The sequence below is a fragment of the Monodon monoceros genome, unplaced genomic scaffold (genome assembly GCF_005190385.1).
Source record: "Monodon monoceros isolate NGI ecotype Baffin Bay Population unplaced genomic scaffold, NGI_Narwhal_1 Super_Scaffold_2, whole genome shotgun sequence".
Lineage (NCBI taxonomy): Eukaryota > Metazoa > Chordata > Mammalia > Artiodactyla > Monodontidae > Monodon > Monodon monoceros.
The window spans coordinates 88,991,386-89,016,522 of NW_021703776.1; the positions used below are offsets into that span (position 1 = coordinate 88,991,386).

At 38.8% G+C, this 25,137-nt stretch overlaps 1 protein-coding gene across 2 annotated transcripts in view; it reads right to left on the bottom strand.

Moving 5' to 3' along the window:
- PTN (pleiotrophin) overlaps positions 1-25,137 on the bottom strand; it is a 94,142-nt gene that overhangs the window by 16,735 nt on the left and 52,270 nt on the right. For both annotated transcript variants that reach the window (XM_029233843.1, XM_029233842.1), the window contains exons 2-4: positions 4,032-4,147; positions 2,967-3,140; positions 665-826 (exon numbers count right to left, since the gene is read on the bottom strand). In XM_029233843.1, the coding sequence (XP_029089676.1) occupies positions 665-826; positions 2,967-3,140; positions 4,032-4,146 (451 nt within the window). In that variant the 5' untranslated portion in view covers position 4,147. The remainder of the gene's footprint in view (positions 1-664; positions 827-2,966; positions 3,141-4,031; positions 4,148-25,137) is intronic.

A 25,137-nucleotide genomic window follows, 5' to 3' on the forward strand; every position in this document is an offset into this window, starting at 1 on the left:
ATACTTGTCAGGATGTAGTCCTGATTTAGGGCTTGAAATATATAGTCACCATGCAGCTGTCTTAATTGGCCTGTTTTGCTAAGTTGTTTATTTGTGCGAGGAGACTGTTCCTACCCCCCCATCTGTGCGGAGGACTTCAATTTGAATTCATCAGTTGCCTGCTGAAAAGTACTTGTACGATGCTCAATATATGAGCCTTTCTCAGTCCCTTTCTAAAGGTAATTCACCCAAGATTTCCTTCTGGAAAATTTGAGTTTGCACATCTGAAGATCCTGCCTGAGTCCGTCAATCCACTCAGATTAAAATTATGGTTCAGGGGCTTCCCTGGTGGCGCAGTGGTTGAGAGTCTGCCTGCCAATGCAGGGGACACGGGTTCGAGCCCTGGTCTGGGAGGATCCCACATGCCGCGGAGCAACTAGGCCCGTGAGCCACAAGTACTGAGCCTGCGCGTCTGGAGCCTGTGCTCCGCAACAAGAGAGGCCGCGATAGTGAGGCCCGCGCACCGCGATGAAGAGTGGCCCCTGCTTGCCACAACTAGAGAAAGCCCTCGCACAGAAACGAAGACCCAACACAGCAAAAATAAATTAATTAATTAATAAAGTCCTACCCCCAACATCTTCTTTTAAAAAAAAAAAAAAATTATGGTTCAAAGGCAGGAACCTACCTTGAGGTTTGGGCTTAGTCAGTTTGCCACAGGGCTTGGAGATGGTGACTGTCTTCTGACAGTCAGCGTTGTGGAGGGCTCGCTTCAGGCTTCCAGTTCTGGTCTTCAAGGCCGTGTTCAGGTCACATTCTCCCCAGGCCTGGAACTGGTATTTGCACTCCGCTAGAGGCAGGGTAGGACCAAACAGAAATCTGTGAGTTCCTCTTGGAGTGCCATGAAAATAGACACTTTTGTTAACTTTTTGTAGTGAGGTAATTGTAGGTTCACATGCAAGAAATAATACAGAGAGATCCCATATACCCTGCACCCAGTTTCCCTCAGTGGTGATATCCTGCATAGCTATAGTCCAATAGCGCCACCAGGAAATTGACGTGGACACAGTCCATAGATGTTATTTAGGTTTCCCCAGTTTCACCTGCACTCATTGGTGTATATGTACGTGTGCACATTTAATCCTCTGTGACTTTATCACATGTGTAGGTAAGAGTGAGTACCCCCACCGTTAGTATTCAAACAACTTCTAACACAAGGGTCCCTCGGGTTATCCTTTTACAGTCAGAACTTAGATTCCTTCTTCCTTTCCTACCTCCTTAACCCTTGGCAATTACTAATCTGTTCTCCACCTCTGTAATTGTGTCATTTTACGAATGTTATATAAATGGAATCATACAGTATGTAATCTTTTGAGACTGGCTTGTTTTGCTCAGCAAAATTTCCTGAAGGTCCATCCAAGTTGTATTAATCAACAGTCTGTTCCTTTGTTGAGGAATCCTCCATGGTATGGATGTACCCCAGTTTGTTTAACCATTCACCAGCTGAAAGTAGCCGCTAAAGCTGCTGTATACATTCATGCGTAGGTTTTTATAAGAACATAAATTTCCACTTCTCTAGGATAGGTGCCTAAGAGTGAAACCGCTGCATTGTATGGCAAACGCAAGTTCAGTTTTGTGAAAAACTGCCATACTCTTTGCCAGTGTGGCTCTACTATTCTGTCTTCCCATCACCGATGTACGAGTGATCTAGTTTCTCTGCATCCTCGCTAGCAATTGATGTTATTTCTAATTTTAGCCGTTCTGATAGGTGTGTAGTATATAGTGATGTCTCTTGGTTTTCATTTGTATTTTCCTAATGGAGAAAAGATGGTGAACATCTTTTCAGGTGTTTATTTGCCACCTATATATCCTCTTCAGTAAAATGTTTGTTCACGTCTTTTGCCCACTTTCTAATTGGATTGTTAGTTTTGAGAGCTCTTTATATATTCGAGGTATAAGACCTTTAAGACACACTTTTTAGGACATTTTGCATGTAGTTCTTTAGGGTACCCATATAGAATTTAAGATCAAGTGTACCTGAATTTCACCATGCCTTTATAGAATTTACCTCCATTCATAAAAAGTTATAACCCCAAAGGTTGTAGAGAATGAAAAAGATATAGTGCGTATATTCATTATCCTTCTCCATTGATCAATAGGCCAAAGCACATTTCTGTAAACCAGTGAGAATATTTGGGGCATTGTGTCCCACTATGGCTGAGAAAGACAAAGAATCTAGAATGTGAAAAAACAGGCAATTTGGGTGTTCAGTGGTGGGTTTAAAGTTGGAAGTGTGAAAGATTCCTTCTCAAATAAGGAGGTGAGGTCAGCATGAAACTGGCAATAGTCAGTGAGAGAAAATCTGTGAAAAGTGGCTCATAGTAGCCCTGCTGGATCTGGTAAGTAAATCTATGAAACAGTGTGGAGAGTGGGGAGGGAAAAAAAAGAGAGAGAGGGCCTGGAAGTAACAGAAAGAGACCTGGAGGAGGAGGAGAATAAGTAAGAAAAGAGGAAGGGAAGATCAAAGGAATCTAGAAATAGAAGAAGGAAAGAGAACACTGCTAGGAGGGATCAAGGGCATATTTTCTGTCCATTTTGGTAAGACAGTGGCCTCAGTCAGGGACTATTCTGACAAGCCCACCGAAAGGAAACATGCAGCAATATCTGGAGATATTTTCAGTTGGTGCAGTTGGTGAGGTGGGGAGCACCACAAGAAACTAGTGGGTAGAAGTCAGAGATGCAGTTAATTATCCTACAATGCACAGGACAGCCCTCCCTCCAGGACAAAAAACTGTCTGGCCCCAAATTCTGGTAGAATTGAAAATGAGGGACCTGGGGTTAGGCAAGATGCTTGGTTATTTTGCATCTGATAAAATAAACTTGTTAAAATAATAAATAGAGTCAACCTCAAAAAGATGCCTGATGGAAGAATGACAGAATTATCTCAGGGTGGACAACTAAATCAATAGGACAGAAGGGGTGGGATTTACCTCCAAATTGCTTTTTCCAGTTGCAGGGGATCTTACATCTCTGGGTCTTCATGGTTTGTTTACACTCAGCTCCGGTCCGGGTGCCCTCCCGGGTGCCCAGCCCACAGTCCCCACTGGTGGGCACACACACACTCCACTGCCATTCTCCACAGTCGGACTTCTTCACTTTCTTTTCTGAAAGGGCGGAAGGAAAAACAATCAACGTCCAGAAAACTCTTTAACTGCTAGATATAACCAAGTTAATTCCTGAGCTCCATAATTGCATGGTTGTGCTTTTAACCTCTATCTTCAGTGTCCAGTAAAGAGTAGGAACTCGATAGGTGTTAGCTGAATGGTTGAATCAACCAATGACCAAGAGAATGGAGAAAGAAACCTAAGGAGCTAGAACTAATATTCATTTAACTCTTACTATGTGCCAGGGACTGTGCTAAGTGATTTACTGACATCTTTTAGAAGTAAACATTTCTGAAAAAGAGAAGATGATCAAAGTCAGTTAAACCTAAAAAATGAGAAAATATTCTTTGAGAAGTAACAGTTGTCAGATTAGCCATTTCAATGCATGTCAATGTTCCTTTCTCTGTCTTATAGATGGAATAGCATAAATTAAATGTGGTGGACCACAGATGTAATAGACTCTCAGCTCCACAGCCTCCTTATGACATTGCGAGTGACACAGAAAAGGTGCTTTATCCTCTCTAAGGTTCAGTTTCCTCCTTTGTAAATATGAGATAAAACAAAACTTGCTTGCAGGACTCTTTTTGAGGAAGAGTGTCAACATAAGTAAAACACTTGATTGCTGGTCAATTTTCTGTATGTTGTAGCTGTTAATATGATCATTATTATTTCAGTCAATAGTTAATGATCACCGCCTATACTTCAGGACTTAAGAGTGTGGGGTGGAATCAGAGGGGATGTCACTTAGGTTCCTTTAAATACTTGGAAGGAAGGAAGGGGGGAAGAAAGAAAAGGAGGGAGGGAGGGAAGGAGGAAAGACAAAAATCAGGTAGTTGGATTAGATGGCTGTGAATCAGTGAAGAGTTTTGTGTTCATAACCGTATTGCTTACCTGGTTTCTCTTTCTTTCCTGCTTCAGCAGTATCCACAGCTGCTAAAATGAAGATAAATGCCAGGAGGGCAGCTGCAAATTTCCGACGCTGCTGCAGGTACTGTTGAGTCTGCATTCTAGGAACAAACAGAGAGACAGAAGAAGGTGGTGTCAACCGAAGTAACTATAGTCATCCTTATAACTCCCGACAATTCGCAAAAACAGCCATGGTGTTGTAGCCCACGTGGATACTCTGAATGGACACAATGAATGGATTACCTGTGCAAGTATATGTTTGCTGTTACCTTCAGAGGCATCAGTAATGACCAACATCTCAGATTTTTTTTTTATCGTTTCCATCATCATGATTATCTTATCCTCATAGTTCTATTATTCATTGGTCCACTGAAGAGTAAAGCCCAAAACAGAAGAAGAGCTAGCACACCTTTGATCTATAGCAAAAACACTTCTAAACTCACATGTGCTGAAAATCCACTAAATTCTAGGATGGAATGAAGAGCTTACACTTACTCATCATTTGAAATTCTCCACATTTGATATGAATAAAAATCCCAGGATAACATTATGAAGACTCCCTTAGAACTTAAAGTCATTTGCGACAGCCTAGTGGCAGTATGATTGCCTTGCTAAGCAAACTTGGGAAGTCTCAGTTCAAGCCCCAGGACAGCCCACTTCTTGAAGCTACACCAACTCACTGGCCGCAGCAACTCACCTGGCAGTCATTTATCTCTATCTGGTATGTTCATGGTGTTTTATACTTCATATAAAAATGACAGTAATAACATATGGTCATTAACTCTGAGAATTTTTCTTCCAGAAGTATAGATTGTATAGCTTGTTTAGATAATTTTACATTCTCATGAATGTAAACAATAAAACGTCACACATATAAGGGATTGAGATCACCCTATTATGCAATTTGCTTTTCCTCATTCAAACACATCTATGAAATGATGTCCTTGTCCGTGAATTTTTCCCCCTTTCTGTGACATTGGAAATGCTATCCCTTATTAGTGTTTTTTTAATTGATGACTCTAGATTCCATTGTATGGATGAAGCATATTTCATCTATCAGTTAAAGTTAGTATGTTGGTCGTTTGGTCCTTTCAATGAATCTTACATCCTACACAGCTACTCAGCATCTCCATTACTTTCTAAAATCTAAAATTAGGTGTTTTGTTCTTCCTCTTAACGCTAAATTTTTATAACTATACTTCACTGATGGTCAGACAGAAGAGTTCCTACTGATGCTGAGACTTTTCCTATGACTCTCATTGGACATGAACTATATGAGAAGCCAATCTGGATGTACTGGTTGGCAAGCCTTCTCAGAGTTGAGTACCCTGGTGCATCTACACTACTATACATATATCACTTAGCCATGCGTCATTTACAATTATTAGGTGTAATGTGAACCAAGGTGAAGGTCTTCTGTTGTTTTCTCCAAAGGCTGTCCAAGAACATACTGTCAGTGACTAACCACTTTGGTGGCAGAAACTTTTCATCTGAACTTTCTTAAAGGGTAAGTTAACTTTTAAATTCAGAACTTTAAAATTTTAATGTATTTCTTTCCAAGTTGGAATACACCTTTATGTTTCACAATTACCTTTGAATACCTGAAATATTTAGATTGTGAATTAGATGAGAATTCAGAAATTTCCATCATGAAAGCACAGCTCTTGAGAGAACTTTCTGACCAAGCAATGGAGAGATGCTTGCAGAGCCTTGTAAAGAAATGTCACTGAGGAAACATGGCCACTTGGCAGAAACAGAAAGAACTCTTCCATAAATAACACACACACACAGAGTTATTAATAGAAAGGTGCTATTGCTGGCTATTTTAACCTCAGCATTTCTAGTTTGACATTGCTAAGTTCTTACTTTTATAATTATTTCCAAAAAGCTTTCTCTCAATCAAGTTAAATTCACTTAATTTCAAGAAAAAAAAAATCCCACATGGGCCAGAATTTCCTGACCAAAAATTTCTTTTGAGTCATAGAATGGTCAAGTGATCTTAACTATAGTGGGAGCAGAGAGGAAGGAAGGAGAGAGGAATTGGGATGAGAGTTGGTAGAACGGAAGTGCACTCTAGTCTATGTTATTTCTCCTATTGATTCAGAAAAATTTGGCATCTTAATTAGTGGGCAAGCGGTTAATTTCAGCTTTTAGATGTTCTAAAGAAAAATGCATGCAATTCCATGTGTACAGGGAAAACGTGTAAAGTGTGTGATCAGCAATAGGTGTGAGTTGGAGAATCTTCTCAACCTCTTTTCCCTTCCCTCCTGTTTTGCCTACCATTCTGTTTAAGCCTCTATTTTGATAGCTTTAGATTTTTTTGGGTAGAGCAAATGAAAAAATGGTTATTTAAAAGAAGAGAGTAAGGGAGTTTAGAAAAGAGATGACTCAAATTATCCAAAAGCCCAAGTAGCATGCTGGTGCCTTGGTACCGTGGTAAAAACTTGGGTAATTAAACATGTGTAGATAACAGTTTCCCTTGCTTGTAGTATTTGCATAGTTGATTGTTTATTTGTCCTTAGCATCAAACAAAGGCAAAAGCATCTGTATATGGTTTAACCCTGCCTGCTATCCAACAGTTGCTAGATGAGCATGGAGGCAAGAACATTGACCTTAAGGAAGTGGTCAGGATCATGACTTATTTTTCACACGGAGGGAAATAAAACAGTGGCAGAATAAGCCTTGCTAAGTCAGCTCAGTTCTTTTGAATAATTTACTTATTTTCACCCCCTCCTACTGCCATCTTGTGTTGTGCTTGCTCTGACAGATTTAATTTCATAGGGTTTAACGGTTAAGTTGAAGACTACCCTAGATGTCTGTTGTCTGGAAATTATTGTTGAGTTATCTCAATCACTAATAAGTATGAAGTTCAGAGTTTCCCCTGAGTTGGTTTGTGAAACCAACTCAGGGGAAAAGTGTTAATTTATTAAGTCTTGGTCACTTCTATGGAGAAATCGCTGATGAAAAGGAAAAGAGAGCTCTTCTTTCCTTTAGCATTTTAATAGGATCTAGAATTTTTAAAGATGATTAACATCTCGTGTAAACACAAAACAAGAATGCTGGTATCTGTCTCTTAGTGATCTGTTTGGAATGACTAATATAGGATTTGAGGCAGAAGCTTTGGCTTAAACTTCAGCTCCACCATATAATTTTTGGAATGTTCTTGGGCAAATCACAACCATTTGAACCGCTGTTTTGACATCTACAAAGTGGGTTTGATTATAACAACAACTTGAGAGGTTTATTGTGAAAATGCAAGATGTAGACACAGAGCTAACCCAGAATATCAAGAAATATATTATTAGTTGTTGAATAAAGTTAATTCACCCCTACACTCGTATTACTTACTAAAAGGAAGTACTTCTTTTTATTAAGACATAACAAGCATGACACTTTAAGCCGTGTAATATCTAAAATCAAAAGATAAAAAATTTAAAAAACAAAAAAGGAGACAGAGATATGATTTAATGCCAACTAAAGATTTGTTCAGCTTTCTAAGGATACAAATTTGTTCAGCCTTTTGACTTCTTAAAAAGTTAAAATAAACTCAAGGACCTTCATGCCCAGTATTTCTTTGGAGTTCGCTGAAGTAAAGAGACTCCATGTTGAGAATTAGGGAAACTGTTGATGTAATTTAACGTGTATGAAATGGAAAAAAAATCTAACTTTGCAACTGCATTTTATGCCTCTTGTGTGGTGAAACTATTCTACTGTCCTCTTTATTTCAAGTACCTAGGATAGGGACCCAGCACTTAGTTGCCACTCAGTAAAATTTTTGCCAGCAAAAATTATCGCCAAAACATGGTATCAAACAGAGGAATTAATATTCATGCTAAAATGATGTCTCAGCCCTTTGTCTATACCATGGGATATAAAATTCACTGAAGAAATTGGGCTGAAAACAACCAGAATCTAAAGCAGTTTCATACATACAGGAATGGTCAGTGAATGATTTGCAGTGCTTCTGCATCATATATTACACATCATCAGACTTTTCTAGATATTTTGTGATCTACCTGCCTAAATTTCTGTGAAAAAGTATTTTTTTTCCTTTTTGTAGGTCACTTTTCTTTATTTTCACCAACTCTTCTTCAAGTCGTAATCCTCATATTGATTTATTTTCAAATGGTTTGGTCATTGCCTTAGATTCCTAAAGTCTCATATAAATAGCCATTATGTTTACAATGGAATCTTTTGCTAAATCAGACCTTCACTTTGACCTTGTTAAGCTTATTTAAACACCAAGCCTTGAAAAGAATGTGTCCCAAGCACGTGTGTGCATGATGACCTCAGGTACACTCTACTCACACCCCAGAAATGAGTCCAACAGTGTTCCATCTTTGATTTTAACTAAGTGCATTATCAATTAGATGGATAAAGAAGGACATTCACTTAATTTTGTACAACTCAATAAAAACAGGCAGCTTTAAGGCTGAAATATTTTCATGGCATGGTGGCACCTGCTGGAAAAATGTGATATTTTAAGACATCTTCTTTAGACATCTATTCACTGATTTTTAGAGCACCTACTAAGGGCCAGGTGTATGCTGGGCATGGGAACATGATAAAAGAATATGATTCAGCCCTCCCCCTAAAGGAGTTCTGTCTAACTGGGAGAAAAGGGAGAGAAATGATTCACTATGGTAAACATCATTAAAAGTTTATACACGTAGTGCTAGCTCAGTACATAGGCTCAAGTGATAATTTTGCTTAGCAAGGTTGAGTGAGGTAGAGGGCTGGGTATATTTTATCTTTTTTTTTTTTTTTTAATAGTTGAAGTCTTCTAAATAAAGAAAAGAGGGAAGGAAGAGAAATTCAGGCAGAAAGGACCAAATAAGTGAATATGTGGAGATGATGTTTATAATACATTCAGTGACAGAATGTGATTAGAATAGAGTGTACGGTAGTAAGTAACAGTGGGTGGACCTCAAAAGGAGAAAGATAAAATGAGTTAATCCTGGGAGCTCTGAGGGAGGAAGATAGACAGAGTTATTAACTGGTCTGGAGAAGTGAAACAAGGGAAGGTCAGGGAGGGAGGAAAAGGCTGCATGTTGTATAAACGTGACTAAAACCCTAAATTACCACCAGAGGGGCAGCCACCATACTCAACAGTCCATCCAGATATCTTTAATATAGTACATTTGTTACCCTTTTGGCTTTGTTTTTATTTTTGTTTATCAGTTTTGTGGCTGTTCTATGTACTTTGGTTCATTTTGGGGTGTTTATTACCAAAGTATTATGATTGGAGTCAAGAATAAGCTCCAAGACTCAAAAACTTCACACTCAAAAAATAAAAGTTCATACACACACACATTTAAAAATCCCTTCTGATATTCATTAGAAAAATAAAGTTGGGCTAAAGCAGTGATTTTTAGAGCACCAGTGTTTCCAGGAAGAAGTCAAAGGCTGCTGCCAGGCGTTAAAGGATCCTGAAAATGTGTGTTGAAAGCCACCCTTCTGTGCCCATAGCTCCCACCCTTATCTCAGCTTCAGCTGGAGCAGCTCCTCTTTAACTACTTTCCTTAGCGGCTTCCTTGTAAGTTGTCATTTGTCAAGAAAGAAAAATGTATTTAAAAGTCACTGGTCTGGCCAATATCAAGATCTACCCAGTAGGGGATATGATGGTACAAAACAGTATTTTTTCAAAAGGTAGAAATAGGAAAATGTCTCAAGTAGGTGATGTAAATATGGAATGTATTTGAGTATGCAAAATGCCTTGCTTGTGGTAGCAAAAATAGGAATTTTACAAGTGTGTATTCTAACTATTCCATACCTCACATTAAAGTTGGACATGATTATGTCCTCTTATCAAAGATCAAACACAGTATAACAAGTATGATTACAAATATGAGGAAAATATCTCAGAAAATCATAAGGCATTAAAAACAAAATTTTTAATACTGTGGGAAGAGAAGAGCCTTTGGAGTCAGCCAGATTTCTTCCATATAAGCTTCGTCACTTATTATATCTGTGATGTGGACAAAGCAGTCACTCCCTTTTACTCTCAGTATCCTCCTGTAAGAAAATTTAGTTTTATCATGCAGGCTCGTTGTTTGTTTAAAGATCACAATGAGAGGAGACCTTCAAGATGGCGGAGGAGTAAGACGCGGAGATCACCTTCCTCCCCACAAATACATCAGAAATACATCTACATGTGGAACAGCTCCTACAGAACACCTCGTGAATGCTGGCAGAAGACCTCAGACTTCCCAAAAGGCAAGAAACTCCCCCATGTACCTGGGTTGGGCAAAAGTAAAAAGAAAAAACAGAGACAAAAGAATAGGGACGGGGCCTGCACCTCTAGGAGGGAACATGAAGGAGGAAAAGCTTCCACACACTGGGTAGCCCCTTCACTGGCAGAGACGGGTGGCGGGCGGGGGGGGGGGGGGGGGGGGGGTTTGGGGGCCCCAGGGGGGGGGGGGCAACAGGGGGGGGGAGGGGAAAGGGGGGGGATTCCCGCACAGAGGACCGCTGCCGACCGGCACTGACCAGCCCGAGAGGCTTGTCTGCTCACCCGCCGGAGCGGGCGGGGCTGGGAGTTGAGGCTCAGGCTTTGGAGGTCGGATCCCAGGGAGAGGACTGGGGTTGGCGGCGTGAACACAGCCTGAAGGGGTTAGTGCTCCACGGCTAGCCGGGAGGGAGTCTGGGAAAAAACCTGGAGCTGCCGAAGAGGCGAGAGGGTTTTTTTCCCCTCTTTGTTTCCTGGTGCGCGAGGAGAGGGGATTCAGAGCGCCGCTTAAAGGAGCTCTAGAGACGGACGCGAGCCGCGGCTATCAGCGCGGACCCCAGAGACGGGCATGAGACGCAAAGGCTGCTGCTGCCGCCACCAAGAAGCCTGTGTGCGAGCACAGGTCACTCTCCACACCCCCCTTCCGGGGAGTCTGTGCAGCCCGCCACTGCCAGGGCCCCGTGATCCCGGGACAACTCCCCTGGGAGAACACACGGCGCGCCTCAGGCTGGTGCAACGTCACGCCGGCCTCTGCCGCCGCAGGCTCGCCCCGCACTCCGTACCCCTCCCTCCCTGTGGCCTGAGTGAGCCAGAGCCCCCGAATCAGCTGCTCCTTGAACCCCGCCCTGTCTGAGCGAAGAACAGACGCCCTCCGGCGACCTACACGCAGAGGCGGGGCCAAATCCAAAGCTGAAACCTAGGAGCTGTGCGAACAAAGAAGAGAAAGGGAAATCTCTCCCAGCAGCCTCAGGAGCAGAGGATTAAAGCTCCACACTCAACGTGATGTACCTGCATCTGTGGAATACCTGAATAGACAACGAATCATCCTGAATTAAGGAAGTGGACTTTGGGAGCAACGATATATATATATTTTTCCTTTTTCTCTTTTTGTGAGTGTGTATCTGTATGCTTCTGTGTGTGATTTTGTCTGTATAGCTTTGCTTTCTCCATTTGGCCTAGGGTTCTTTCTTTCCCTTTTTTTAGTATAGTTTTTAGCACTTGTTATCATTGGTGGATTTACTTTTTGATTTGCTTGCTCTCTTCTTTCTTTATTTTTTCTTTATTACTTCTTAATTTTTAATAATTACTTTTTATTCTAATAACTTTATTTTACTTATTTTCTTTTTTTCTTTCTTTCTTTCTTTCTTTTTTTCTCCCTTTTCTTCTGAACCGTGTGTCTGACAGGGTCTTGGTGCTCCGGCTGGGTGTAAGGCCTGTGCCTCTGAGGTGGGAGAGGCGAGTTCAGCACATTGATCCACCAGAGACCTCCCACCTCCACGTAATATCAAACAGCAAAACCTCTTCCACAGATCTCCATCTCAATGCTAAGACCCAGCTCCACTCAACGACCAGCAAGCTCCAGTGCTGGACACCCCATGCCAAACAACTAGCAAGACAGGAGCACAACCCCACCCATTAGCAGAGAGGCTGCCTAAAATCATACTAAGTTCACAGACACCCCAAAACACACACCCGAACACGGTCCTCCCCACCAGAAAGACAAGATCCAACGTCATCCACCAGAACACAGGCACTACTCCCCTCCACCAGGAAGCCTACAAAACCCACCGAACCAACCTTACACGCTGGGGGCAGACACCAAAAATAAATGGGAACTACGAACGTGCACACTGCAAAAAAGAGACCACAAACACAGTAAGTTAAGCAAAATGAGAAGACAGAGAAATACACAGCAGATGAAGGAACAAGGTAAAAACCCACCAGAACAAACAAATGAAGAGGAAATAGGCAGCCTACCTGAAAAAGAATTCAGAGTAATGATAGTAAAGATGATCCAAAATCTTGGAAATAGAATGCAGAAAATTCAAGAAACATTTAACAAGGACGTAGAAGAACTACAGAGCAAACAAACAATGATGAGCAACACAATAAATGAAATTAAAAATTCTCTAGAAAGAATCAATAGCAGAATAACTGAGGCAGAAGAATGGATAACTGACCTAGAAGATTAAATAGTGGAAATAACTACTGCAGAGCAGAATAAAGAAAAAAGAATGAAAAGAATTGAAGACAGTCTCAGAGACCTCTGGAGCAACATTAAACGCACCAACATTCGAATTATAGGGGTCCCAGAAGAAGAAAAGAAAAAGAAAGGGACTGAGAAAATATTTGAAGAGATTATAGTTGAAATTTTCCCTAATATGGGAAAGGAAATAGTGAATCAAGTCCAGGAAGCACAGAGAGTCCCATACAGGATAAATCCAAGGAGAAACATGTCAAGACACATATTAATCAAATGATCAAAAAATAAATACAAAGAAAAGATATTAAAAGCAGCAAGGGAAAAACAACCAATAATATACAAGGGAATACCCATAAGGTTAACAGCTGATCTTTCAGCAGAAACTCTGTAAGCCAGAAGGGAGTGGCAGGACATACTTAAAGTGTTGAAAGGGAAAAACCTACAACCAAGATTACTCTACCCAGCAAGGATCTCATTCAGATTCCAAAGAAGAATTAAAACCTTTGCAGACAAGCAAAAGCTAAGAGAATTCAGCACCACCAAACAAGCTTTACAACAAATACTAAAAGAACTTGTCTGGCAGGAAACACAAGAGAAGGAAAAGACCTACAATAACAAACCCAAACAATTAAGAAAATGGTAATATGAACATACATATCGATAATTACCTTAAATGTAAATGGATTAAATGCTCCAACCAAAAGACATAGACTGGCTGAATGGATACAAAAACAAGACTTATATATATGCTGTCTACAAGAGATCCACTTCAGACCTAGGGACACATACAGACTGAAAGTGAGGGGATGGAAAAAGATATTCCATGTAAATGGAATTCAAAAGAAAGCTGAAGTAACAATTCTCATATCAGACAAAATAGACTTTAAAATAAAGACTATTACAAGAGACAAAGAAGGACACTACGTAATGATCAAGGGATCAATCCAAGAAGATGATAGAACAACTGTAAATATTTATGCACCCAATATAGGAGCACCTCAATACACAAGGCAAATGCTAACAGCCATAAAAGGGGAAATCAACAGTAACACAATCATAGTAGGGGATGTTAACACCCCACTTTCACCAATGGACAGATCATTCAAAATGAAAATAAATAAGGAAACACAAGATTTCAATGATACATTAAACAAGATAGACTTCACTGATATCTATAGGACATTCCATTCAAAAACAACAGAATACACTTTCTTCTCAAGTGCTCATAGAACATTCTCCAGGATAGATCATATCTTGGGTCACAAATCAAGCCTTGGTAAATATAAGAAAATTGTAATGATATCAAGTATCATTTATGACCCCAACGCTATGAGACTAGATATCAATTACAGGAAAAAATCTGTAAAAAATACAAACACAGGCTTCCCTGGTGGCGCAGTGGTTGAGAGTCCGCCTGCCGATGCAGGGCACATGGGTTCGTGTCCCGGTCTGGGAAGATCCCACATGCCGTGGAGCGGCTAGGCCCGTGAGCCATGGCCGCTGAGCCTGCGCATCCGGAGCCTGTGCTCCGCAATGGGAGAGACCACAACAGTGAGAGGCCCGCGTACCGTAAAAAAAAATAAAAATAAAAAATAAACAATACACTACTTAATAACCAAGAGATCACTGTAGATATCAAAGAGGAAATAAAAAAATACCTAGAAACAAGTGACAAGGAAAACACGATGACCCAAAACCTATGGGATGCATCAAAAGGAGTTCTAAGAGGGAAGTTTTTAGCAATACAATCCTACCTCAAGAAACAAGAAACATCTAAAATAAACAACCTAACCTTACACCTAAAGCAATTACAGAAGGAAGAATAAAAAGACCCCAAAGTTAGCAGAAGGAAAGAAATCATAAAGATCAGATCAGAATTCATTAGAAAAAAGTGAAGAAAACAATAGCAAAGATCAATAAAGCTAAAAGCTGGTTCTTTGAGAAGATAAACAAATTGACAAACCATTAGCTAGATTCATCAAGAAAAAAAGGGAGAAGACTCAAATCAATAGAATTAGAAATGAAAAAGGAGAAGTAACAACTGACACTGCAGAAATACAAAGGATCATGAGAGATTACTACAAGCAACTATATGCCACTAAAATGGACAACCTGGAAAAAATGCACAAATTCTTAGAAAAGCACAAGCTTCCAAGACTAAACCAGGAAGAAATAGGAAATATAAAGAGACCAACCACAAGCATTAACATTGAAACTGTGACTAAAAATCTTTCAACAAACAAAAGCCCAGGGCCAGATGGATTCACAGGTAAATATCTATCTTAGAGAAGAGAAAACACCCCTCCTTCTCAAACTCTTCCAAAATATATCAGAGGGAGGAACACTCCCAAACTCATTCTACGAAGCCACCATCACCCTGATACCAAAACCAGACAAAGATGCTACAAAAAATGAAAACTACAGGCCAATATCACTGATGAACATAGATGCAAAAATCCTCAACAAAATACTAGCAAACAGAATCCAGCAGCACATTAAAAGGATCATACACAATGATCAAGTGGGGTTTATCCCAGGAATGCAAGGATTCTACAATATATGTAAATCAATCAATGTGATACACCATATCAACAAATTGAAGGATCAAAACCATATGATCATCTCAATAGATGCAGAAAAGGCTTTTGACAAAATTCAACACCCATTTATGATAAAAACCCTCCAGAAAGTAGGCATAGAGGGAACTTACCTCAACATAATGAAGGCTATATATGATAAACCCACAGCCAACATTGTTCTCAATGGTGAAAAACTGAAACCATTTTCACCAACATCAGGAACAAGACAAGGCTGCCCACTCTCACCACTCTTATTCAACATAGTTTTGGAAGTTTTAGCCACAGCAATCAGAGAAGAAAAAGAAATAAAAGGAATCCAAATCAGAAAAGAAGAAGTAATGCTGTTACTGTTTGCAGATCACATGATACTATATGTAGAGAATCCTAAAGACGCTACCAGAAAACTACTAGAGCTAATCAATGAATTTTGTAAAGTAGCAGGATACAAAATTAATGCACAGAAATCTCTGGCATTCCTATACACTAATGATGAAAATCTGAAAGTGAAATCAAGAAAACACTCCCATTTACCATTGCAACAAAAAGAATAAAGTATCTAGGAATAAACCTACCTAAGGAGACTAAAGACCTGTATGCAGAAAAATATGACACTGATGAAAGAAATTAAAGATGACACAAACAGATGGAGAGATATACCATGTTCTTGGGTTGGAAGAATCAATATTGTGAAAATGACTCAACTACCCCAAGCAATCTACAGATTCAGTGCAATCCCTATCAAACTACCAATGGCATTTTTCACAGAGCTAGAACAAAAAATTTCACAATTTGTATGGAAACACAAAAGACCCCGAACAGCCAAAGCAATCTTTAGAAAGAAAAACAGAGCTGGAGTAATCAGACTCTCTGACTTCAGACTATACTCCAAAACTACAATAATCAAGACAGTATGGTACTGGCACAAAAACAGAGATATAGATCAATGGAACAGGATAGAAAGCCCACAGATAAACCCATGCACATATGGTCACCTTATTTTTGATAAAGGAGGCAAGAATTTTAGTGTTTTAAGGATTTTTTACATAAAGTGGTGTAATGTTCATTTTGAATAGGAAGTTATATGTCAAAGATACACATGTCAATTCCTAGAGCAACCATTAAAAGAAATAATTCAGAGTTACAAATGAAAAGAGTAGAAAAATTAAAGTAGGAAACTTAAAATAAGGTTTGATTAACCTAAAATAATCAGAAAGGAGAGACAAAGGAACAAGGAACAAATGGGATAAAAAGAGATAGCAAGAAAGTATGTGTAAACCTACACATATGAATGATTGCATTAAATACAAATAGACGAAATGTATTAATCAAAAAACACAGATTGTCAAACTAAAGAAGCAATACTGAACTGCATGCTATCTACAAAAGACACACTTTAAATATATATATATATATATATATATATATATATATATATATATATATTTAAGTTAAAAGTTAAAGGATGGGAAAAGTTATTCCACAAAACCAGTCATCATAAAAAAGCTAGTGTGGCTATAGTAGTAATAGTCAATGTAGACTTCAAGTCAGGAAGAATTAACAAAATAGAGACATTTCATAATTAGAAAAAGTATCTATTAATCTAGAAGGCATAATACCAAATGGGTTTATATATAATAAAATTTCAAAAGACATGAATTACTCACTGACAGAACTGAAAAAAGAAACAGGCTAATCCAGAATTATAATCTAAGGTTTTAACCACTCTAATTGGTATAAGTAGAAAAAAATTCAGTATGAATGAACTTGACTTGATACCAAAACCTAACAAGGACATTACAAGAAAATATAGACCAACACTCCTTGTGAACATAAATATCTTTTAAAAATATTAGTAAATCAAATCCAGTAAATATTATAAAAAGCTAATAAATCATAACTAGTGATGTTTATTCCAGGATGCAAGGCTGTTTTAACAGCTGAATGCCAATGTATTTCATTGCATTAGCAGAATTACCAGAATAATGGAGAAAAATCATGGGATTATTTCAACAGATGCCATAAAAAACCTGAATCAAATCCAACACTATTTCCTGATAAAATAATGATGCACTAAAATTAGAAAATTGCTGTAATAGTTTTGTTCTTCTTCTTCTTTTTAACGGGCATAAAAATGTTACCTAAGTATGTTCAGAGTCTTTAAGGAAAGCTTCCAGAGGAGACTAATTTTGAGTTTAATCTCAAATAACAGATTAGTTTAGAGAAAGAGGAACATGCAGGCAAAGGCCTGCAGGTTTGAGTAACTGTGATATATTCCAGGAATCAATGATTAGTTAAAAATTGCTCAAGCATCAGTGAGAAAAGTTGAGAAATAGAAAAGAAACTAAGAGATGGAAGAGACTAATCTTGATGTTTCTTGCTTTTCATATATAAGGGTCATGTGAGAAATGCAATGATGTTTTACTTTAGGAAATACGGAGCTATGAAGAATTTTGAGAGAAGGAGGACCATGACCAGCTGTGAATCTGAGAGAGCACTCAGCAGTCGGTAAGCAGAGTGAATGGAGGATGTGCGCCTAGACTCAGGGAGGCTTAGACAAGGGCAGTTGACATAATCCAGGTGAAACACTGAGAAGACTTACACTGTGACACTGGAAAGGGGATAGAGCGAAGACCAAAAAAAGTTATTTAAGGGATAAAATTTATTGGACTTACCACATTAATTGAATGTACTATGGAAGGAGAAATCTAGGACATCTCCCAGATTCTAATCTTCAATCTGGAGGTAAGTGCCAACATAGACAATATGGTTTTAAACAGATTCATAAGTAATACACACTCAGATCTATCCTAAGGACAGTATTCTCAGCAACCGACATATTAAATCTCAGAATATGTATAATAGATATTTATATATAATATAGTTAATATAGTATCTATTAATATATTAATTCTCAGACATGATTATTTAGGTTCTTTCACTAGCTTGACTTTTCAGATCAGTAAAAAAAAAAAAAAAAGCTTAAAGATGTTAAATGACTAAGGTTAAGTAAGGAAAGGTAGCAAAGATCTGTTTGGACACACTGAGTTTGAGGTACCAATAGGATATCTGAGTTGAAAGAGATAGTAGTTATGAATCTAAGAGACCACAGAGTAAGAAGACACAGAGTAAGAACTGAAGATGTACACAAGACGTGAGAATTCTAATTCTTACATAAGTGAATCAAGGGTAGCAACAGAGCAGTAAGAGGCAAGCAAAGGAGGCTGAATCATGGAAACCAAGCAAACAGGAAGTTTCGAGAAGTAAGAAATGATGAACAGGGTCAAATTCTAGAGATAGGTGCCTATGGGAATTAGCAACAAGGAATCACTGGTAACACTGAGGTATATTTTAGCAAAATTGTGAAGTTAAAAAAAAGCACATAGCTGCTTCTGAAACAATCATTAAGTTAACATTAGTTTAGAGACTGTTTCTTGGCCAGTGGGTATCTGTGTGACTCGGCCGAGTTATTATGTTAGAAGAGCCTAATAAATATTCAATGTGACATAATGAAAGGCCCCGAGAACTGCCGCAGTGTAATGGAAAAGACTCTGTCCAAGGGTCAAGGGACCAAGTGTCTGCTCAGGGAACTGCTATGACTCAAAAAGACGGCAAAGACAATGACTTGTGTCAGAAATAGAATCCCATGGGACTCTTTCAGGTAATTTGGATTAAAGAAAGGAATCTTTTACTCCTAAAAGCATAAGACAGGGCTTCCCTGGTGGCGCAGTGGTTGAGAGTCCGCCTGCCGATGCAGGGGACACGGGTTCGTGCCCCGGTCTGGGAAGATCCCACATGCCGCGGAGCAGCTGGGCCCGTGAGCCATGGCCGCTGAGCCTGCGCATCCGGAGCCTGTGCTCCGCAAGGGGAGAGGCCACAGCAGTGAGAGGCCCGCGTACCGCAAAAAAAAAAAAGCATGAGAGAAATAAGACGCCATCTCACTGCTCTTGGTTGGGAGTCAAAGTGTGCTAGGCACTGGATACTTTGTGTTTTTATAAAGCTCTAAGCCGCTCTTCTGAACCCCTTGCTCCACAAAGCCCTCCTGTAAGGACAGCAGCATCAGCATCACCTGGGAGCTTGTTAGAAATGCAGACTGTCAAGTCCCACCCCAGACCTTCTGAACTAGAATACTCATTCTAACAAGGTCAAGATCCCCAGGTGATATTGAAAATTTGAAGACACTTCTTCTAAACCATAATTTCTTTAGGAATAAAAGATTTAAATATTTGCTTACTATTTGATTACTTATTTAAATTATTTATGGTCCAATTTCTTCTAATAATTTTAAGGTACCTTTTAAAATATATACATTCTAGAAAGATGAAATAATAAAAGTAAAGAAAAAGGCAAAGGGAAAATAAGAGTAGGGAAAGATAATAGCCATCATGGATTAAAGGCTTTGCTCTGTGCTAAAAGCTTCGTCTTTTATCCTCTCAACAACATTAGAAAAGAGTGAATATTATTTCAGTTTTACAGGTGAGTAAAACATAAGTTAAAGAATCTAGGTAACTTGCCCAAGATCACAAAGTGTTAGAAGCAGAGTTTGTAAGTGAACTATATTTCAATTAAAAAAAAAATAGAATTTGAACCTAGACTAGTTAAAACCAAATTATGTCTGTGCTCTTAACCAGAAAGTTGAATAGAGAGGTTAAAATACAAAATGCCCATGATGTACTCTTTTATACTTACTAATAATTTACCAACATTTGGTTTTATACTTTCTAGAAGCTGATGTGGAGAGAGAATACAAGAACCACATCCGTATTTAATTCTCTGCCCATCACAATGCTATTTGTGCAGTAGAGGAGAGCCATCAGTACTTTTTTGAGGAGATATACATCCCTGTAAAAATGTGAATTATGTAAAATCTCTAGATTACATTTTCTCACTTTGCAGGAATTCTTTTTTTTGTTTTTTTTTTCGGTACGTGGGCCTCTCACTGTTGTGACCTCTCCCGTTGCGGACCACAAGCTCCGGACGCGCAGGCTCAGCGGCCATGGCTCACGGGCCCAGCCGCTCCGCGGCATGTGGGATCTTCCCGGACCGGGGCACGAACCCGTGTCCCCTGCATTGGCAGGCGGACTCTCAACCACTGTGCCACCAGGGAAGCCCTGCAGGAATTCTTGAATATACTTAGTGACAGTCTAAAAATGAATGACTTGAGGGCAAGTAATTTCTAAAAGCAAAATTACAAATAATTTTACCCCCCAAAATATGTATGTATGGAAATAGATAGATATAGGTACATAACTCCTGCAAAGATATTAAAAATCCTTGTCCTTAGTATAGGTACCAAAGTGGATAGAGCTGCCTGACTTCAGAGCTCCTAGTTTTCTCCTCTGTCTGTAGTTTAGGGCCTATGCTAGGTTAGGATGGAACAGGAAAGATCAAAGAGCCTAAATGTTACCCTCTCTACACACCCACCGCGAACCCATGAGTGATTTAAAATCCCTTCCTACACAGTTCCCACACTGCTAGGAAGTGTCCAGATGGGTACTAAGACACCTGAAGGTAAAGATGTGATGTATGTTTTGTTGGTTTAGCTTGCAAAGTCTGGGTTATTAATGCCTGGTTCCATACTAGGAACAAAGCGCTAGAATAATGAAACAATTGCCCAGGAAGCCATTTGGATTGAAGTTAGCCTCTGCTTCAGGAACGGAAGAGCTGAAACTTGCCAGCTTTGATTTGCACGCCTTTCAGCTACTATTTCCAGCCAATTCAGTTCATACAACTCCAGCTTTCATTTAGAGCTGAGCTCATTGACTAAAAAAATAAAGAAGAATGGAAAAAAAAAAAAAAACAAGAAAAGAAATCAAGGAAAGGCTTAATTGATTATGCAGAGTGTTGTTTTGGGAAAGAGGAAAATCTTGTTAGAAGCCTAGCAAACTCACTTCATTAGGGACCTAGTGACATCTTCCAAAACCAGAACATTACATCAGGTTAGTTTAAAACATCAAGTGACCTTGTAGTTTGGTAGAGATACCTCACCCCCATTCATTCTGTCTGCCTCATTCTTTGCATTCTTCATCATATTTTATCAACGGTGAAAAGTGTGCTACTAAAAAACATGCTGAAAGTGATGTAACATTGGAAACTAGAAACATTAAAATCAGGCGTTGTGATTCTGCTCACTCGCCTTGTCCTCTAAAAGCCCACTTTCTGTTTCTGCTTACATGGTTATTTTCACCTCGTTTCCACATCCTCTTCTCTCATACACATAGTTCCTTCCACTCATTCTTCTTTCATCTAATGATTCACTGAATGCACTGTTGGTAAAGGAATGTGGACTTGAGTATCACATCTCACGATGGTTCGTGAGAATCAATTGCTTCTTGTTCCTTCAGAGATCCTGTGAAGTCCTTCTGCATGGTTTCCATGTCAAAAAAGGAGGTGGTTGATTTTTTTTTCCTTTTTTTGGAAGCATCAAATGCCCCACTTACTGAACTCCATCCTTTCTAGAAATAATTAGCCTGAGGGCTAAAACTACCATTGAAATTTATAAAAGAGTGACAAAGAGATCAAAATGGTTCCTTCATGCCAAATAAAACGTATTTAGTTGTGTGAGAAGGTGGCTAATAATAGTAATCTTAGGGCCATAGAGTATCTGGGTTTCAGGAAATTTTGACACAGTCTGAAAACATACCTCTTGAGTAAGACAGTGAAGTTCCAGTCAGGCAATAACTCTGTGAGGTGGGTGCACTGTGATATAACTACCCATTCCACCAGAAAGTGCTTATATTGGAAGGGAGAAAAAAATCTAAAATCAGTAATTTAATCTTCCATCTCAAAAATCTAGGAAAAAATTCAAATCCATATTAAATACAGGTAGGGACTTCCCTGGTGGCACAGTGGTTAAGAATCCGCCTGCCAATGCAGGGGACATGGGTTTGGTCCCTGGTCCAGGATGATCCCACATGCCGCGGAGCAACTAGGCCCGTGCACGGCACTGCTGAGCCTGCGCTCTAGAAACCGTGAGCCACAACTACTGAAGCCCACGTGCCACAACTATTGAAGCCCGCGCACCTAGAGCCCGTGGTCTGCAACAAGAGAAGCCACCGCAATGAGAAGCCCATGCACCGCAATGAAGAGTAGCCACCGCTTGCCGCAACTAGAGAAAGCCCGCGCACAGCAACGAAGACCCAACTCAGCCAAAGATAAAATAAGTAAATAAATAAATTTAAAAATTAAATACAGGTAGGAAATAATCAGGATCAGAATAGAAACTGACAAATAGAAAAGAGAAAAATAATAGAGGAAGTCAACGAGATGTCCACAAGAAATTCACAGAAGATTCTCTCTTTAACTCTGTAAAAATCTGTGCAAATACTTGGAATGAAACCATGAACAGGATTGTAGTTAATGTGCAGACCACTTGAAACTGGGGGAACTATCAAATTACACTGATGATAAATTGAAGATTAATTCTATTCTTAATGGACTACAATGTTGACTTGAAATAAATGAATTAAAAATTAATAATGATAACTGGAAAGTCCTGCATTTGAATGTATTTAAATCAATAACTTAAGCAAACGGCAATAACTTGCTTCACAGGATACAGTGAAGTGTTTATTGGACCACAAGCTTAATATATACAAATGGTAAATATGGGTGGAAAAACGAAGCTAATGAGCAATCAGTACATTCTATTTTTAAGAAGCTCAAACAGAAAATTCTTCTTTATATGAGCTGGAATCTCTCCACCGTAAATTTCATTTAATTTTTCTCAGAGGTAAATGAGGTGAATTCCTGGCAACTCTTACATAGACAATAGGATACAAAATTAACTCTGATTATATGTCTAACATGACGATGACAGCAGGGAACAACACTCAAATAGGTAAGAGATTATTACCTTGCAGCTGCAAATTTTAACTAGATTTAAAGTAGTTGCTAACCTAGATCATATTATTTCTTTTAAACCATAAAATAATATCTTGTTCTACTAGCAAATAAATCCAGAAATTTTATATATCTATAAAACTGTGTTCTATACATCTTTCAATCTCCATACTTAGTAACTACCTAGGTACTCAGCAAATATTTACTGAATGAATAAATGAATAATGTTTAAAAGACTGACCAGCCCAACCCAATGAAACAGTATCACATGGTTGATACCCTTAGGATATTGATCATTATCTTTTGAATTTCTTGTATAATTCTACAGGTCTGGCTATTTGGTTTTCAGGTCCATAGTAAATTAGAAGGAAGAAAATAAATGCTATCACCAAGTACATCAGTATCAGCATAAAGATAAAGGAAAATATGGCAAAATTATTTTTAAAAATTCCTATGTACATATGAGTCATTTAGGATAGAGTCAAATAGCCCCCAACAACTCAGTTTTCCCTGATTGGAGCACCCAGATGTCACAGTATTGATATCTGCAAGACAGCTAATATCATCAATGTACACCGATGTTTCTTATATGTGATCAACAACATAGAAAAGTATGCACAGTAGTTTTACAAGGCTACATCTACAAAGCTAATGAGCTGAAAGAATTAGTACATAAAGGCATAAACTCTCAGCTCTCTAAAAAACACTCCAAACTCCACTATTCATAGTTAGTTGCTTCCTATGGGAGGCTGACAGCCTCAGTCTCATCACAGTTTTAGAAAACCCCCATAGCAACTTAAGTTACTAGCTTCCAGCGATTCTTACTCTCACCTCAATTGTCATAACACATCAGAGCTGTAGAATGAGGACATTAGCTCCAATTTATGGACATGTAAACCAAATGAACACAAAAGAAAGTGAATCAGGAGAAACTGAGACCAGTCTACTCCTTAAAGGTAAAGATGTTGTTTTCCACTCAATCATTCACTTAGACTGAATAAATTGATGGTGTGAATGTGTACAACACACCAGGCACCGGGTCAAGTGATGCAAATGTAGAGATAAGGCAACTCTCTTCAGAAAACAGACACAAACAAATTTGGAGGAGTATTTTCAGAATGAGTTAAAAATTGAAAGGTCTGATATGTTTAAAATACTATATATATGGTATTAAATTTTTTCCTTTAAAGCACTTTTCTTTTTAAATCACTAATTAGACTAAATAACTATTAACTACTTTTCAACCCCAGAATGGTATGATTCTACCTTGTTCAGTTCCGCAAAACCACTGTGGGATAAACAATGGCAGGCACCGTTAATCTGCAGTTGATAGACTATGAAATTGAAGACTGAATAGATTGCATAACTTACCTCAAACCACACAGCTAGTTAGTAGTGAAGCCAGATAAGAAGTTAACTTGATTTGAATCCTAATTAATTATTCGATTTACTATATAATATGTCTCTCCCATGTTTTATGACAGGAAATCATCAGCTATCCCATCTCATAGCTTGAAATCTCATTCTAGTCGTATGTTTACAAAGGAGCATACTGAATGCAAAGGAGCAAAAACAAGATTTGCTCCCCGTATGGTATAATAGCTGCTGTTCTGCTAGTAAAGTTTTTCTCTCTCCTCTCTTGACATTCCACAGTCACAATTTGTGAATGAATTCACTGTTAATCTCTACTTGCAGTGCTTCTTTTAAATAACTGCTGTTTCCAGAGCACTTATAAAAAGGAATTTATGAATTACCAAATGTAAAGCTTGTCAGCTATTTTGGGGTCGACATGGAGTTTCCTTCTGCTTAGGATGTGATCAAAGTACAAACAAATTGTACCTTTTTTCAGAGAATTTTAGAAAGAGGAGTGACCTTAAATTGATCCTTCAGCTCCTAATCCATCAACTAGAATGTATCTAGTGTTGTTATGTACAAGACTCTGTGGACATAAATAAATAAGTAAGTAACATGTGACCCTTATCCATAAAGAAAGTAAACTAAAACTTGAAGGTTTTCATGAAAATGTAAATGTAGCTCCTTTGCTCAATATGACAAAGTGTCCCACGGAATTAAAAGCCTTATGCTGTATGTGCTTCTCAAAATGCTTACAATGTGGTCCATTCTGAAGCCAGGGAGACCTATTTACTAGATGATTTCTTTTCTTTAATACAGTTTTCCAAATTATAAAAGGTGCATATGATAATTATTATCAACTGTGGACTCTCCCCACAGAAGACCAAC